Source organism: Sminthopsis crassicaudata, chromosome 6 (assembly GCF_048593235.1).
Source record: "Sminthopsis crassicaudata isolate SCR6 chromosome 6, ASM4859323v1, whole genome shotgun sequence".
NCBI lineage: Eukaryota > Metazoa > Chordata > Mammalia > Dasyuromorphia > Dasyuridae > Sminthopsis > Sminthopsis crassicaudata.
This window is the reverse complement of record NC_133622.1, coordinates 232429152-232448576: the sequence shown is the minus strand read 5'-3', so window position 1 is coordinate 232448576 and position 19425 is coordinate 232429152. Positions and strand designations below refer to the sequence as shown.

Sequence of the window (19425 nt, the reverse complement as noted above, 5' to 3'; positions counted from 1 at the left end):
CAAACACAGTTTGCAGTTGCACTAGGGCTTTTGGACAGAAGGCAGGGTTGGAGTCAGGTAGATCATAGAGTTCCAATCTAGCCTCAAAGCTGGACTGGCTGTATGTCTTTGGACAAGTCCCTTCACTCCAGTCTGTTTTCTCAACTGTAAAAAGGGAATAAAGAGAGCGCCCATGTCCACAGGCCGTGGAAGCCTTGGGCAGTGCCTGGCACCCAGGAGGCACCACAACAGGCTGGCTTCCATAATGTTGACTAATTTTCATCTCTCTCTAGGAGAGCCCAAACACCACCTGACATCTGGACAGCACCCCTGCCCTCTATCACGTTAATTCTCACGGCCCTATATTTGGGGGTCAAAGAGACCTCAGAAGCCACCTGGTCTGCACAGACCCCAAAAGTGGGGAGCACCAGGAGGGGAGACTTGAACTCCAGTCTTTTGATTTCAGAGTCAGTGGCCTTTCCACTGACCGTCCATTTATTCTCTGCATTTTATGTATATGAGGGAAATTAATGAATCTGTCTATGGTCACACAACTCCTAGGTTTTGGAGCCAAGACTTACTCCCAGGTCTACAACCCCCTCTGTGTCCAACTCTCTTTCCATTACATCAGGGCTCAAAGAGATATATATTTAAATACTTTAATACTTTCTGGGCCAATCAACAAAACTAAGGATATTATGTAGGCATTTTTATACAAGACAAAAAATTCCATAAATTTTTATTGATTTACTCAAATTATGATAATTGAATATAATTTTATTTGGTAAATAAAGGTCTTCTTTTTAAGGAAATAACATTTTACTTGATTAGAGTTCAAATTTAGTGTTCCCTATCATCAAAATCAATTACAAAGGTACATGCATGCTAAACCTGATCTAGAATGAGATTTTACATATTTCGTTCTTAAAAAGATCTTCTTCCACAAATGTTGGTATCAATCCATGAGCATGTGTTTTTAATTGAGCATATTCACTGCTTAGATGACATTTGTAGAATTCGATTATATTCTTCTCTCTGTAGATGCCTTTGAATATGTAAGGCAGTCGATTAATCACTTCCAACTGAAGATTAGATGGAATCATTTCAAATGAACTTTTAAATATTCTGAAATGTGAATTTTTTCCTTTTGTACTTGCATTAAGGCCCAGAAACCACTAGAACTGTAGTTTTGAGATCAGAAAATAAATCCACTGCAAATTTGTGTGAAAATGAAGATCTTATTTCTTGTTTTAACTTTGGCATCCTAGGAACTATATGAAGCAGCCTGATATTACTTGTGATTCAAACAACATTTGCATGAAAGTGCTATTTCGCTATGTAATCCTAGGTTGAATTCGGTAATAAGCATTATCAAATATATACCAAAGGTAAATTTTCAAAGTCGTTCAGTGTTCATAACATTGGCTGAAGGCACTTCTCATTCAAAAAAGTTTCAATCTTAGCCTTGAGTTTAAAAAAATAAAATAAAATCCACTCCTCCCCTTCTTATTTTGGACATGATGGGTACACACTGGTATAAAAAACAAACAAATAAATAAAACAAAATACCATGACACAGCAACAAACATGGCTCCTGAAATGTTGTCAAGTTAGAACTGCTTCATTGTGATTTCAATTCCTGGAACAATAGGGCAGAGATGAGACACATATGGTCTCCTGCTATAATTCAAAAGCAGTCATAGACAATACAGAGAAGAAGGAGTGGGACTGCATTTCAATAAAAACTTATTTATGAACACAGAAATTTGAATTTTGTTTAATTTTCACATCATGAGACAATATATTTTTTTTAATTTTGTTTCAATCATTTAAAAATGTAAAAACTATCTTAGTTCATGGGCTATACACACTTTGCTTAGCTCTGCTCTACTTTTTGCTGCATCTCCACTAATAAATCCAAGCCAATTTTTGAGATATTATATATATATATACACGTGCATATATATCCATCAATTTTACAAAGAATCACAAAACCCTAGGATAAGAAGAACTTATCTAGTCCATCTCCATCCTTTTAAGCAGTTGAACAATGAGAAATAAGCTTCTCTTCTCATCTGAGATTGTCATGTCAGTTAATATAGAGAATCTGACCAAAGCAAGTCAGGAGGAAAACTTGAGGCAAGATCAAACAACAATGTGAGGGTCTACTCTGGCTACCCACATAGTGAGGGAAATAAGGTCATCAGAATATCACCACAAAATATATGAAAGGATCTGAGGTACCATTTGGTCTAATCCATCCCTGTATGGGAACAGCTTGGTGGCACAGTGGCTAGAGTCCTGGGCCTGGTCAGGAAAACTCATCTTCCTGAGTTCAAATCCAGCCTCAGATACTTACCAGCTGTGTGATCAGGGGCAAGTCACTTAATCCACTTTGCCTCAGCTTTCTTATCCATAAAATGAGCTGGAGAAGAAAATGGCAAACTACTCCAATATCTCCACCAAGAAAACTCCAAATGGAGTCACAAAGAACTGAATGACTGAAAAATGACTCTACAACAAAATGCCTATATAGAAATTCCTTCTACAGCCAGTTATCCAGTCTTTGCTGCATAAAGTGAGGGGGAGCCCTAAGTGTAATTTTAAAATCTGGTCCATCCCTTTGCTCAGGCTGTTTGCCTTTGGAATATACTTCAACTCTGCTTCTTACCATCCCATACTCCCTTTTATATAGGAGGGATTTTTTTAAACAAACAAACAAAAAAAAAAAATGCCTGTTGATTCACTGATTCACCTCAAAGATAAATATAAGAAGGGATTTTTCAAAAATATTTTTTAAGGATCTATATCTTTTTCTAAAATTTTTGTTGGGGGGGCAAAGCAAGTGGGGTTAGGTGATTTGCCCAAGGTCACACAGCTAGTAAGTGTTAAGTGTCTGAGACCAGATTTGATTGAAGGTCCTCCTGACTTCAAGGTCAGTGCTCTATTCACTGCATCATCTAGTTGCCCCAGGAAAGGATTTGAAACTGCCCTGGGACTCTGATTCTAGATTCTTGAGAAGTAAGAAATCCTGATTTCCCAGATTCTGGACTCTGCCACTAACTGTAGTCCTTAAGCAAAATTTCTGAGTCTTCAATTCCTCAGCAGTAAAACAGGAATCTATTAAGGGTCTCATCCAAATGCAAAGAAAAGAGATTTTCACTTATCCAGATTTTCTAAGTCCAAATCCATTTCACTATCCCCAATAAAATAATGTGAATAGTAGCACTAAAATCAATTTCATTTTAGATTCATGAAGACTCAGATAAAACCTTATTCTAACAGAAACTTTCCCACTTATTCTGCCTACAACTTCTGCAGTTTTTCTGCAATACTGGTCTTGTGGGAAATGTCATCCACCCAATAGAGCAGAATCTCAAATGGACAGAAGGGTGAATTCATATTTTACAACCATTTCAAGTTTATAAGGTTCATCGAAATAAGTAGTTGTCTCTATTTGAGAATGCAGCAGCAATATCATTATCCCCTCCCCCCCAAAAAAACTTAACTTTTCATCCCCCTCTACTTACTGGGGTTCTATCTGAAAGAAAATTAAACTGAACTGTACATACTGAAAAGGGAAGGAAATGCCCAAGTTAATATTTGTCACTTACAAATTTCTTTGATGCTGTTGATTACTAAGGTAAACTATTCAACTTTTTCATGAACATAAAACTGCATTTCAGAGCAAATGGTATTAAAAGATCTGCAACTTGCATATTAAACAATTACATCCAAAAACTTCAAGTGAAAATGGAGATAAATTCTAGAAAAATGACTCTCATTTTAAAAATGACATTTTTCTTACAGATGCTTCTCATCACATAATCTAACTTCATAATTAACTAGACTCTGGCTTTTAGGTAAGAATAAGGCCAAAAGAAAAACTACTGGTTTATAGACCAAAAAGTACAGTAAATATCTTTTTGACCTGAGATAAAACAGAGGAGCAGAAGGTGAGAAATGAAAAAATTCTGTAATAATCTTCTTCTGTAATAAAGTTTACAACACAATATTATGTTATTGTACTTAATATTTTTGCTAAGTGTTTCTGAATAAATTTTTTTTAATTTAGCATTTTTTTTAATTTTGAATTTCAAATTCTTTCCCCTCTTCTGTCCCTCCTCTCTCCTTGAGAAAGCAAACAATTTGACATATATTATACATCTGAAGTCATGCAAAACACATTTTTATATTAGCCATGTTGTCAAAAAGAAACCCACAAAATAAAAGAAAACAACCAAAATATAGAAATTTTAAAAATATACGGTTCAGTTGCATTCAGAGTCCATCAGTTTTCTCTCTGGAGATAGCCTTTTTTATCATGGGTTCTTTGGATTGTCCTGAAATAGGATCATGATCGGATCAGTTAAGGCCTTCACAAGTGAATATCCTTTCAATATTGTTGTTACAATGAACAATGTTCTCCTGATTCCACTCACTTCACTTTGCATCAATTTATATATAGGTCTGTCCAGGATTCTCTGAAAGCCATCCTGCTCTGCATTTCTTCTAGGACAAGAGAATTCCATCACAATCATGTCTCATAATTTATTCAGCTATTCCCTAAATGATGGGCATCTCCTGGATTTTAAATTTTTTGGTCCTTATTCCTATTCTTTGAAATATAGATCTAATTGATTCTTTTTCCCTTTCTTTGAGATACAAACTTAAAAGTGGTACTACTGGATCAAAGTTTTATATGCTTTGGGCATAGTTCCAAATTGCTCTCCAGAATAGTTAGATTAGTTTGCAATTCCACCAATGATAAATTAGTATCATCCATTCTCTCTCTGGAGATGAACAGCATCTTTCACCAATTTTTCTATATCTCCTACAGTATTTATTATTTTCCTTTTGTGTCATGTTAGCCAATCTGATTGATATGCTACCTCAAAGTTGTTTCATTTCCATTTCTCTAATAAGTGGTGATTTAGAGCAATTTTTTAATGTGGCTATTGAGAGCTACGATCATCTTCTTCTGAAAACAGTCTGTTCATGTCTTTTGGCCATTTATCAACAAGGGAATGACATATATATATATATATATATATATATATATATATATATATATATATAAAAATTTGGCTGTTTCATAAATACTTGAGAAATGGGGTCTTTATCAGAGAAATTTCTAATTTTTTCCATTTCCTGTTTTTCTTCCAATTGTGATTGTTGTGCAAAAGTTTTACTTACTTCCATGTCATCAAAATCATCCATTTTAAATACCATAATATTTTCTATATTTTCTTGTTCATAAGGCCTTCCCTCATCCACAGATCTGACAGGTATATTTTTTCCAGGTTCCCCTAATTTACTCATATCACCTTTATGGCTAAATCATTTATCTATTTTGACCTTATCATGGTATACAGTGTGAGATGTTGGTCTATGTCTGTTTTCTGCCAAACTGCTTTCCTGTTTTGCCAGAAATTCTTGTCAAATGATGGTTTCAACCTCCAAAACTTGAATTTTTTTTTTTAAATATTCGACTGGCATAACCATTTACTGCTGTGTATTAAATACCTTATCTATTTTTAAAATCCACCTCTATTTTTGGGCCAAATTACCACTTTGTAATAACAACTTGAAATTTGGAAGTGTTAGGCGACCTTCCTTCACATTTTTCTTGTTGAATCCCTTCATATTCTTGACTTTTGGTTCTTCCAGAGGACTTGCTACTATGTTTCCTAGTTTTATAAAACAATTTTTTTAGTAATTTGATTGATATGGCACAGCATAAATAAATTTACTTAGATAGAATTGTCATTTTATTATATTGGCTCAGCCTACCCATGAGCAATTAATCTGTCTCCAATTGTTTATAATGGTCTTTCTTTGGTGAGAAATGTTTTATAATTGCGTTCATATAATCCCTGAGATTGTCTTGACAGATAGAGTCCCAGGTTTTTTATATTTCTGCAGTTATTTTTAATAGAGTTTCTCTTCTGCTGGGTTTTTTTTGGTAATATATAGAAACGCTGATAATTTATGTGGGTTTGTTTTATATCTTGCAACTTTGTTGAAGTTGTTAATCATTTCAACTAATTTTTTAAATTGTTTCTCTGTTTTCTAAGTATAACATCATATCATTTGCAAAGAATGATAGTTTTGTTTCCTCGTTACCTATTTTTATTCCTTCAATTTTTTTTCTCCTATTATTGCCATAGCTAGCAATTCTAGTTGTTTCACTCCAGATCTTATTAGGAGGGCTTCAAGTTTATTTCCATTACAGATAATACTTTAGATATACTGTTTTAGATATACTACTTATTTTAAGAAAAGCTTCATTGATTGGGCAAAACAACTAATAATTGTTTTAATTTCATCTTCATTGATTATGCATTCATCTTTTTCATTTTTGAGACTGGGGATATTTTGGTTTTCTTTTTTTTAAATCAAATTAACCAACAGTTAGATGATCTCTTGGGACAACAATGGATACTGCTAAAGGTCCCTGCTCTCTTAGCACTGGAAGTGACAATGCCCCTCAGGGTTTCCACTCATGTTTGACCAAAAGCATTCATCCTTGCCCTTGAACTATGATCCACAAGAGGGTATAGGGAATGGAGCATCCAGGACCTGCATCCAGGTCCCCTGTTGTCTCTTTCTGACCAGTTGCCAGGTGCCTTATCATCATCTCTGGTTTAGAAGCTTTCCAAAGCTGCTGCTCTCCTCTGCTTCTATCCACCACCAGTATTTCCTCCAAGTAGGCTCCAGGCCATTTTTGTGATAAAGCTCCCTTTGTGAACTCCAAAATTGTTTTGGGATAGAAGAATATCTTACTTAGGGGCTCTGCCACTCCTGGATTCGATTTGAAACTTTATTTCAAAGTTGTCTGGAGGGGAAAATACTGGGAAGGCTCAGTGGGGCCTTTCTCCACTCCACCATCTCAGCTCTATCCCCTCAAATCCCTGTATTTTCATTACATTTATATCAAGCTATGAAATTGTCCCCCAATTATATCACAGTTGAAATGACACTTTCACAAAGAAGAGTTTTCACTTTATCTCTCAGCCATTGTCTCTGATCACAATGCATGTTTATTAAAAAGTAAAACAATTTTTATGTCCGTTATCCAAAACATCAACATTCCCACCTTAAACAGAGATAATCTTTTATAAAGACATCAATAACTTCTTTACTTGAACACAGCTTTACCATCTAAATAAGCAGACAGCTTGAATCCTCTCTCAGGTACACATCCTGGTGGAAAAGGATGAAGGGGAGATAATGAGAAAGTCACCATGCTTCCAAAGTAAATTTCAGATGCTGTTTGAACCTCACATACATCTGTACAATGAATGCAGCAATTTTATATCTAGAGAAAATAAAGAAATAAGAACACAACACAGCCTTATGACCCTACTTCATATTCCATCAAACTATGCACCCTCCTGCCAGCTGCTTTCAACCAGTCCTCCATGTGACCTGATCCAAAGACCTTTCCCCCATCCACATAGAGGACTAAGAAGACCCTCTAGTCCAATGTCCTAAACTTAAAACTTAGGATGCTGGGGATAGCTAGATGGCCCCCTGGATAGAATACCAGTCTTGAAGTCAGAAGTTCAAATCGGGCCTCGACACTAACTGGGAAAGTTACTTAACCTTAATTGCCTTGCCAAAAAAAAGGAAAAAAAATAAAAGATTAAGGCCCGGAGAGCCTATGGGTCTTGTGAGTAAACGACAAACGCAAGCATCTAAGCCAGCTTCTTTGACTCTACGTTCTTTGATCCTTCCCACGGTCTGCTACAATATATTGCCTCAATGAGAAGCTTGGTCATCTGACCACCATACTTTGGAAAACACAGTGGTTCTGGAGATTCCAATTGCCCCTAGGCGTCAGAATCCCAGATTTGGCAGAATACAGCCCACACCAACCAGGACCATCCAAATTCCATGTGGAAAGGAGTGCACATGGAAGGCAGCCATCCCACTTTGAGACAGCTTCCATGTTAGAAAACTCTTTATGAGCCAAAGCCACTGGATGATGGGGCCTGGAAAACTCTGTCTGTTGAGTGTCTGTCACTCAGCCCCTGCAGAATCATCATCAGAACTATAACAACCAGGTTAACTGTCTTCACTATTCCGATTCATGAAAATCTAAAAGGAGGAGGGAATGTGACCTGAAATGCTAGAGACAGCGCTGCCTCACAACATTACTGATTTCAAGTCTATATCAATATCTCATTTGATTTTATTTCAACTGTGTAGAATATCCTCCATCAATGCAGACTGCAAGGTTTCCTTAGAAAGAATTCCAGAATCAAAGACCTGAGGAATTAGAAAGGATCTCAGAAACCTTCGTGTTTTTAAGATTCCAAGAGCTTTGAATTTTGTTCATTTCTTGTCAATATTCTCCCAAAGAGCTTCCACAAAGGATCTCTGGAAGAAAAATCCACCTGCCCTACTAGAAGCTCTCCTCTGAGTTTTCTTCTATTTCAAGAGTACTTGTGCAACTCCAGTCTTTCCTATTACCCTTCCTCACAGTTGCCATCTAAGTGCATACCCTTTTCTGGTTTCCTTAATATTCTACCATTTTTTTTTTTTTTTTGCATTTCAGTCTTTACTGGAAACATGCCGGACTATTATTTACTGCGAGTTTCTCCCTTGTCCTATAAAATCCCTAGAAATTAGGTTGTTCCAACACACAACCTTGCTAGGAAACTGTTGCATTTAAAAAGCAGATTTCTACATAGAGAGCAGCTTTATTTCTGTGAAAAACACCACAATATGTCCAGTTGAAAGCAACCTACTTCCTCCATTCCATTCAATTCTGGAACAAACTTACCATCCATCTATCTGGAGTGCCCATCCAAGATACATGTACTTATAGACTAAAGATCGAACAAAATGGTGGCATGAAAAATCCATCCATTTAGTTTTTTCATGCATGATCAACTGTTAGCTTTTGAGTCACTGTTATACAAAACCAGCTAAGTTATGGGACCATCTTGATCAATCAACTTCTGTTTAAAGATCCAAATAGAAAACACTTAAAACCACAAACAATTTAATAGCGAAGAGCCTGACAATTTGACAGGACAAACTAGTGATTCAGCTATTTGGAAAAAGATGGAAATAAGGATGAAATCTTCAGATTCCAGTGTTTGGTGGATGAGTACTCACATGGTAATAACAATGATGGATTTGAATATGAAAGACTATTAAAACTAAGAACCTACCAGAAGAAATCAGTCTTAATCAGAAAATTATAAGGTTTAAAGGATTTGTTTTAAAACTAAATATCCCAAGTATGCAGGCAGAATTAGACTGGTACAAATATACTAGGTATAAATGGATATGTCACTATGGGCAATGTTCAGACCCCAGCTTCTTACATGGGTCACAACCCCATAGGGGGCCAGGTAAGTGAATGTGGGAGTCACAAAATTATGATTTATTATCAGTAAATGTTTGAGTTGTTGACCTATTTTACATACCTATATGTCCAGGGTCACATAAAAATGTCTCAGGCAAAAAAGGGATTGTGAGTGGGAAAAGTTTGAGAAGCCCTGAATAGATGATCCACCTCAAGTTTTAACCAGTGTGAGGACTAGGTCACATTTGAAACTGCTAATAGTAGTATAATTATCAGTTGGATTTGATTCAATAAATGTTTATTAAAAGTATATTAATCTACTGTGTACAAAGTACTAACCTAGCTGATGTATTCTAACTCAACCTTGAGTGTTTTTCTCAATTACCTGTATTCCTGAAAATTTTGAGTTTGCAGCATCAGAGAAATACAATAAAATTTCATCAATTCAGACTCTTTTAATCAGTATTTGTGATCAATCTGATCAAAGGAGACTCTTCATTTTTTGGAAGCAGTCCTCCCATTTTATGATCTCCTAAGGTTACCAAACATCTGTGTTAAGGACAAAAGAGATGGCACAAAGAAGTGGAATCAGTCTGAACATGGGACAGATCTAAACCAGTCTTGGGCAATGTTAACTCATCAGGCAGAACAGGTTATGGAGAATCTATTTAACCTACTTGAGAGCAATTTATAAAGGATTTTAGCATATTAGATTTTGGGGTTTTCTTGTTAGTTGTTTTGAAGCGTGTGTGTACACGTGCACACAAATTACACAACTATAAAAGAATGTCATCAAGCTTTGGAAGCCAGGGAGGGTCTGCTAGAAAGATCAATTTGTAAGGAGTTTGAGGTTTTTATCTATGTCTCCACAGATCCTAGCACAGAACCTGGCATAGAGAAGGAACTTTAACAACTGCAATTACAGAAAAAGAACCTCAAAGAATGAACCTTCTTGCAAATGCATACATGCTCTCTCACATCTTCTCATCCCATGCAGTTTTGGTCCAGGCCTTCCCACAGAGGTTCCAGAGGTTCTCCCCAATATTCTCAGGCCTTCCTCTGGGCCTTTCCATATGTCACATGCCCTGGGGAGCAATTTGGCCTTTCTACCTGCTAACTCTCCCCTAGTGACTGAGCCACCTCCTCCCCTCCATCTCATCTTTTGTTTGGGTCACCTAGAAAGACAAGTGGATAGAACACCAGGCCTGGAGGCAGGAAGCCTCATCCTCCAGGGTTCAAATCCTATATTGAATTGCTTGCTGTCTAGAGGAGGGAGTGGGGAGAAGGGAGGGAGAAAAATTCTGGAACACATGGTATTGCATGAGAATGATGAAAACTACCTTTGCACATATTTTGAAAATAAAAAGCTATTATTTAAAAAAAAAAGAAATTTCTACTTAAATTCATTCTTTTCACTCCTGACAATCTAGTAATAAAAGAACCACCTGATTACTTATTATCATTATTATAGTAGCTATCATTTTTATAGCGCTAGGATATATGAAGCATTTGAAATATTCATTCATTTGGTTCTGAAAATAACCCCTCAAATGGGTGCTATTATTCTGATTTACAAGCTTTTGAATATTCCTTAGCAGGTTTGGCCATTTGGAGAGAGAGCTCTTTTCTCCGGCTGTATTACCCAAGGAAAGTCCCTTCCTACTCTTCAAGTCATAGGTGACAATAGTTCGTCCATTGGCCTCCAAAAAACCATCTTGGCAGATGGCCTTTAACAAGCCTACAGGCCTCAAACCCATTAGTATGTTAAGGGGATGTCTACCACAAGCACATGAAAACTTCCTTGATGGAATGAGCAGACAAGAACAATTTGTTCCAAGGACCATGAAGGCAGCTGAAATGCAGCTCTCTGGTCAGACATCCTGATTTTTGCCCTGCCATTGGACTTCAATGACTGTAATACAACTCTGCCTCATTTAAATCTAATTCATAAAAAATCAAGTCACATCACACCCTGAGGTCATTGGTCCTCTTCAAAAATGAAGAAGAAACCACAAAAACTTCATCTGAGTCCCTTGAGCACATTGAAAGACTCCACTCATCTTCTCCCAAGAATCCTACCCTTTCCTAAAGATGCAACACAGAGCAGTTGGCCTGCTCTCTTTCTGGTTGAATGCAATATTAAAGTAAGAGTGCTCTGAGGAGGGTTATAAAAAGATTTAAGGAGCGTGAGGCTTAAAGAAACTTGAAAATGTTTTGCTTGAAGATCAGTTTTAATAGGAACAGCCTTTTCATACACAAAAATCATTGGATCAAAGAATGTGAGCTAGAAGGTGCCGAGAAAACAGGGTTTCATTTCTTTTCTTTTTTTTTTTTTTAATTACACAGAGCCTACGACATAGTTGGCACTTAATAATTAACTGGAAGAAACCTTAGTAGCCATCTTGTCAAACTCCCTAATTTTACAAATGAGGAACATCACCCATAGAGGTCAAGAAATTTATCCAAAGTCACCTGGGGAGCAAATGACAGAGCTAATAAGTCAATCTCAAGTCACCTGACAACAAATGCAGCACTCTTTCCACTAAGCTTCAACTTTAAATTGAACTAAATGGTCTTTGAAGTCCCTGCCACCTTAAGATTCTACAAATTTGATTTATGAAGATCACCTTCAAAAGTGAGTTCCATGGGCAATGCGAGATGTTCCATCCATTCTTTAAGGGTCAGATTATCATAGGAATTGGTTCAAGTGATACTCCCTCCACACATTTAAAGTTAGTTTTGACTTATAAAAGTCAAGGATTCTTGCAGGTAGGAGATTCTTCCAGTGGGAAACTCACTGACTCCTTTCCCGAACCTGTTTTACTTTCTGTCAGCTCTAAAGATCCAGAAGTTTTTCCTTACAGTAGTAAATGAATTTCTGGGGACAGGTAACAATTTTGCTTTGATTTCCTCTGGAGGCACAATGTCTGCACTAGTCCAGCTAAGATGCAAGAAAGGCCTTTCTGCCATCCCTTGAAAAGGTAGGATCCTGTAACTGTGGACCTTGGTGTAGACTCCCAGACACAAATGATGATGTTGAAAGTTTTGCTCAAGCATCTTTCTTCCTCCTCTTTTTAAAGTCTCTATTAAAAGGGCAGTTGCTCTCCGTAGACACAATAGAAGATTAAGGTGTATAAAAGCAAAAGAAATCCATTTGAAAGGTTTGGTGGTTTTTTAAAAGATAAGATTGTTTTAGTCTTGCAGATTTGGTTTCTCCACCCTGCTCCTCCATGTTATCCAAAATAGAACACTAAGCTCAGTACTGAGCCTATACCAATCGCTACATAATAGCAATAATAGCAACAGAAGCAACTCACAGAATATCTCCTGATGTCCCAATGAAAATGAATGTACCCAAAATTAAATAAATAACATACCACCATACTGCTAAACGTTAACTAAATTATTTCAAACTGATGATGATATATAAAAGTGAGAGCAAGGTATTAATCAAACAGTATCTTGGAAAAGGATACCTCCACCAACATCACTATGTAACATAAAAGAAAAATTAGCATTATTTAAGTAGAAACAAAGTGTAGAACAATGTTACACAAAGAATGAGAAGAAAAATATCTAAAATAAACTAGGAGTTTTTAATTGCCTCCAAAAGCAAATACAAAATGTTCCCTTGGACTTTTTAAAAGCCTTTCTTAGTCCCCTCCTACTTTTCCAATCATCTCACAACTCATGTATCCTTCTATAGGTATTCTTCAGTCCAATGATCTGGTCTCTTGGCTGTTCCACAGACAAGACAGTTCATCTCTGATTCCAGACTCTTTCTTTTGCTGTGCCCAGAAGGCTCTCCCTCCTCCACTCTAAACCTGGTTCTAAATGCTAACTAAAATCTCTGGAAGGTCAGTTAATTCTTCTTAATTCCCTTCCTCTGTATATTATCTCCTATTTATCTTGTATTTAACATGCTCAGAACATATGTTTACATGTCCACTGGGCTATCTTTTTTAATCTTTTTACATCCCCAGCAATTAACGCAGTGCTTGGGACATGGTGGACAATTAATAAATGGTTACTGACCAGCTGAAAATTAATACTGCTTAACAAAATGCATTTTTCTATGATCTAAGATTTTAGTTTTTCTAGTTATCTTTTTAAAATCACATTAACCCCAAGTATTCAAGTACTCAAATAAGTATTTGCTGAAGAGTCCTTTCTGCTAAAGGGCAAAGGAGAAACTATCTTCCTCTTTTCAACTTCATCCTGAAGATAACACAAAATACTAGGTTGAGATGAGCTTGTTTTTCAAAGCTTCCCTTGAGTTGAGAGAGGGTAAAACACTTTAGAAGAATAAAAACAAAAAACAGACTTCAATGTTCAAAATTACATCTGGGTAGTATGGGTGTGAACTGTTCCGCTTACTTTTCTCAATAAGACGGGAAAAAATAGAGGTTTTTGCCAAAATCCTAGAGAACAAGCTGAAACTAAGCAAACTCTAGCCTTTTAATGATGAAATGATAACCAACGAAAACCAACAAAAGTTGCCATTTGACTCCGACTATAATCTTTTCCTTGTCTTCTGAAGCCTCTTTTCTCAGGAGCTGTGCCAGATTTTTTTCTAAGTGAAATGCTGTGAGAACTCTCAGGCACTGACTTTTTGTGAAGTCACTGGCATTACTCAGTTGCCAAATTCTCTCTTCAAAATAGTCATCACCAAGAACCTGGAACAATCTCTGCCATAAGAAGCTCATAGACTCCATCCGTGCTGGAATGAATCTTGCAGACTGATTCTAAATCCTTTCTGGAACCCAGGGAAAAGAGTAGTGCTTCTGAAATTTGGTATCTGGGCTATCATTCCACCTCAGACGCTCTCCATTTGACAGCAAATTACTTCTCCTCCCCTAGCCTCACCTTCATCTTTTAAAGACAGTTGAATTAGATGGTCTTGCTTCTAGCTCTAAATCTGCAGTACCGAAGAGTAAATGACTTTTCCAAGATAGTGACAGAGTCAGGATCAGGCTCTCGCTCCCACAACAAAAAAGCTAAATAAGTTCATTCTTTTCTTTTTTCCTTTCAAGAAGGAAATTTCTTTTTTTTTTTTTTTTAATTTTTTTTTCCTGAGGCAATTGAGGTTACGTGACTTGCCCAGGGTCACACAGCCAAGAAGTGTTAAGTGTCTCAGACCAGATTTGAACACAGGTCCTTCTGACTTCAGGACTGGTGCTCTATCCGGCTGCCCCTTTTTTAAAAAATTTTAACTTTAAAATGGACAGTTTTGAATTGTCTATTTAAAGAGACGACTTCCTTTTTTTTTCCCAAGAGCTTGGCCAAGTTTCAAGAGTATTGAAACTTTATTGGAACTGTTTGCAGATAACATCAAACTCCATGCTGATAACTAACTTTTGGAAGCAAGCTTCTGTTGCAAAAAGTTGTGAAATTCAGTTCCTGCGTGGTATATAAGAGTGATTCACCTTTAATGGGCCAGAAAAAAGTTAGGCAAAGTGAACACAAAGTTTTAGTAACAAAGCTAACTCATCACATCAGATACATGTCATTTTGCAAACCTACTTATTCCTTGGGAAGATGTAGTCACAATTTAAGTTTGGTACAGGAAGAAAAGTTTAAAAAAGCATCATCACTAAGACCTTTCACCTTATTATTCTACACGGATACTCAAATCCCAGTAAAGTGAACCTCGCTCCACAGGTAATCCCTTGGCTGTTTAGAAGTTGCTCAACAGATAAGTTTCAGAAACTCCAAAGACCTTTAACCTACTTTTATTTTTTTTAGTTTGTACAATTCCATTCACATTTTGAGGGGGGCATTTTCCCTCCCGAGCCCATTTGGGGCAGTATTTATTTCAACATTGACATTTTATTTTGCCTGAGTAAAAACGGAGCCAAAACTATCACACTCGCTGCTTAGCGTAGTAAGCTCTTCCCTGCTATAAAACTCAGGTCTCTTCTTCAAAGCGGAGATCAAACCTCAGGCTTCCGCTTCAAATCCTAAAATCCTAATGGGAAAAAGCAGCAGCCCCGGGGGAGGGGGGCGTGGAGCTGCCGGGGGCGAGGAAATTAACATTTGCAAAGTTCTGCAAACTTTAAGGCGGATACGTTCGCGAGAGCGCGTCCCTACAGACAAACCTAATTGCTAACCTGAAATACTATTATTTAGAATCGGAAGAAAACCTCCGGGGTGCGAGTGGCGGGGAGTCAACGTGTTCAGTTTCTGGGACCTTCCGACGGGCGGGAGCCGGTTTCCAAGGCACACAGCTGGAGCTTAACACGAGTTTACTGAAGTGAACAGCAGCAATAGCCGGGAATAGACAGCCTTCAGTAACGCTCGGTGACCACGTCCAGCAGTAACCCGGGGCTCGGGGACGGAAGGAAGGAAAGGTGCTGGGAGTCCTCCTCACTGTGGGAGCCTAAAAGCCTCCTGATTTTACGGAGCTCGAGCTCTCAGCCGCCCGCTGCGTGCTACTGCTGACAGGGGGGTGAACTGAGTCAGCGTAAGGGGGGATCTGCCAAGAGTCAGCCCGACACCGCGTGCAGGAGGCGCCTAATAAGTGCTTCTGGACTCGCACCTGAGGTTCTGCCCGCGGAACCACGTTGGGTCATGGGGGAGGGGTTCCCCGCTTCAGGTAAAGCGCGCGCGGGGTCCGGGACCCCGCCCGGGACTCACCTGCCCACTCGCCGAGCGCCGGCCCGACCTCCTCCTCGTGGGCCGTGCCCCAGATCCGGAAGGCCGAGAAGAGGCTGAAGGAGAGCCGCAGGGCCAGGTAGGCCACGGTGCTCGCGCCCACCCAATAGAGGAAGCCGGCGGCGGGGGCGGCGGAGTCCATGGCTGCGGACCGAGGCTCACGGGGGAGGCGAGACTCACGAGGGACCGCAGCCGGAAGCGGAGTAGCACAGCGGGAGACCGCGGCCACTGAGACACCGAAAAGCCGCGTTATCCCGCCCACCCGAACCAAAACCCGGTGCAGTGGCAGAGCCTACCCTTGGGATCCCCTCAGCGCTCAGCCATTGGCTAGCGCCACCTTCGATCCCACCTTCGAGGAGGTAACCATTGCCCCAAGAGAGCTTTGGCACCGCCTCTCAGACGTTAGACCACGCCCCCAAGAGCGGCCCTTCGCCTCTCTCCCCAAGTGCACGCCTTGCGGCCTAGCTTCCGGCTCCAAAATCACTGATTGATGTCGCCTGATGACCAATGAGGTTCAAGCCACGCCTCCTGCCGGCCAGGCCTGTCACAAACTCCAGCTGGCTTTTTCTAGTACCCCGCCCCCGTCTTTCATTGGCTCCTGCTGCCCTCGCGACTTTAAGACCGAGCTCAGATTGGCCGAGCTCAAAAAGCCGACTTTGAGCTATGGTATTTAAATAGGGGCCCGGTTTACTGCTGTGGCCAACTTGGAGCTTGGCTGACTGCTGTATGAAGATTCTAATTGAATTTCAAGCCCCGCCTTAAATGTCGGATTGCCCACGTTACAGATTTCCATAGCCATTTATTAAGTGCCTACTGTATGCCAGGGTGCTTTACTCATTTGATCCTCACAACTGCCCTGCGAGAGAGCAGTTAGGATGGAGAACTTTCCAGACATAACCCGGGGGCTAACAGGCAGCTGCTGGTGTTCATCCAACGTCCTAGGGGGTGACATAGTTACACATAGATAGGAAAATTACTGTGGCTGCAGAGTACAGGATGGCCTGGAATAGGGAGAAAGTGAAATTCTACTGCAGCGGTCTAGACCAGAGGTAACACGGACCTGAGCTAGGATGTTATAATATTAGTAAAGAGAAGGTGATTATGTGAGAGATGTTATAAAGAAAAAAATGAAGAGATCTGGCCAAAGCAGTGCGGAGGGACACTTTATATCCCTAAACATTTTCATCAATTAAAAAAAAAAAAAAAAAAGACCCTGGGCAAGTCACTTAACCCCAATTGCCTCAGCAAAAATAAATTAATTAATTAAATTAAATTTAAAAAAAAAAAAAAGAGAACAGATTTAAAAATTGGATGTACATCTTAGGGGGAAAACTGAAAAGTAACAAATTAATAGCGCTCAATTAAACAGCTAAAGAAAAATCCCAAAAATTAAAGAAAAGATTAATTTTAAAAAACACAATTCCTTGAATTAATAAATAAAACTAAGAGCTGACCTTTTTGGGGGGGAGAGGGGGAGGAGAGTGGGGGGAAATAAAGTGGCTAAATTATTAGCTAATTTGATTTCTTAAAGAGGAAAAACAAATTACTAGTATCAAAATTTTAAAATGCAAATTAAAAGCCAATGAAGAAATCAGGAAATTATTAGAAACCGTTTTGCTTAATTGTATACCAATGAGATTTAAATGAATATCTACAAAAATGTAAAATCCTAAATTTAAGAAAGTGAGAAAGAAAATTCAAGATTTAGCAGGACCAGGAGTTTGTACTGCCTGACTCCACAATCAGAACAGTGTAACCCCAGAAGGGTACTGAGAGAACTGAGTAAACAAAGTCACCCAGGGCATGGTCCCTGGAAGGTCCAGGTGAACAGGAGTGATTAGCAGCTGGGCAGTTGTTTAAGGAGAGCAGAATGGAGGGTCAGATGAGAAGGGACCTGATGACTCTATCACCCTTCTCTCGGGTTTTATTTGGCTGCCTTAATCTCAGATCAATTACCTCTATCCTAATGACATTTAGTAATCAATGAGAGATGCTCTGGGCCAGTTGCTCTGGCTGTTTGACCATGGCTATTTGCCCTTGATAATTGCAATCAGAAGGGTTTTGTAGTTAGACTTACCATGAAAATGAATTCCTCACTTTACATTACCCAATTAACAGTGTTCATTAAAATAATGAACTCGTTTTTTTCCTTTCTCTTTATTTTTTTAAACTAACCCTTTAATTTTCTCCTTTGTTCATTTAACTTTGAAGTGATGCTTTGCATATAGAAACTTGTTCAGTTTAATTCATATGAATACATTAATATTATTAATTATAATTAACTAATAATAATAATAATGCCATAAAGCTTTTCTGATTATACAACTCTTCCCCTTTAATATGCCAGAAGGATGCCTAACAGTGGCTTGAATATGTTGAGGTTGGGAATGTGGAGAAAACAAGAAATGAAACATAATTTCTGCTAATCATGTGACCTGACTAAGCATCAGCCTCTGATCATCTCAATTTCCTCATCCGTAAAAGGCAAGCTTGGCTTAGATGATCTTTGAATTCCCTGTCTATTTTCAATCCCTGATTATCCAGTGGTATAATAGAATGACAACTCCAGTTGGAGTTTTAAGATGAAGTGCTATTTTCAGTTTAACACTATCACTTACTATCTATATAAGCAAAGGCAAGTCAATGGATCTCTCTGAGGCTCAATTTCATCATCTAAAAAAATTAAAGAACTAAAGTAGATGATCTTTGAAATCCTTTCCAGTGCTAAATCTATGATTAACAATCTCTAGTAGAATGTTCTTGTTCATGTTTTGTTATCAGAGAGCATCAGTGACATCACAGGATGATGTCTTGACTTGCATGTCAATTGTATTAAAACGGGCAAAGTTATCAGCCTCACTTTTTCTTCCAGAGCCATCCCAAATCCCATGGCAAGGCATAAGTCAGGACTGCTGGCGATGGTCCAGGATGCAATGGATGACCTTGACATCTTCCATGTCTGACTTGCTTCAGCTACTTTCATTGCCATTGGAATAAATTGTCCCCATCTGCCCATTCTGCTGAGGGAATTCTTCACATGCTTGAAGTAAACATTCACCTACCTCTCCTGTTGGTTACCCTCAACCTGGTTTAGGCTGTCTGATGTGATGATTTTACCAGGGTATGGCCAGGATACTACAGCTTCTTGGAGCCACTAACTATATGTTTCTTTTTCAAACACCAGGATAGCTAAGTATGTAAAAGCTCATCACTGAAATCATGACTATCACATAATGAATTTTCTAGCCACGGATACTCAAGAAATCAGGAGTTCTCAAACTATGGCCTGCAGGCCAGATGTGGCCCACCTGGTTATGGCAAATGGGCTGAGGGGAGGAGACAGAGTATGAATTTTTGTTTTTATTATTGATCTAGCTAAGCCTTTAATTCCCCACTTTTAGGAGTGAGATCTACATATTATAAGAAATGAAATGAGAAGAACTTTGGATAAATAAAAATTAACACTCTGA

General features: G+C 38.6%; 1 protein-coding gene across 1 annotated transcript in view; it reads right to left on the bottom strand.

Moving 5' to 3' along the window:
• Window positions 1–16256, bottom strand: part of HSD17B12 (hydroxysteroid 17-beta dehydrogenase 12) — a 123123-nt gene extending 106867 nt beyond the window's left edge. Inside the window, exon 1 of the mRNA XM_074274977.1 lies at window positions 15938–16256. Within this exon, the coding sequence (XP_074131078.1) occupies window positions 15938–16097 (160 nt within the window). The 5' untranslated portion in view covers window positions 16098–16256. The remainder of the gene's footprint in view (window positions 1–15937) is intronic.
• Window positions 16257–19425: the final 3169 nt, after the last annotated feature.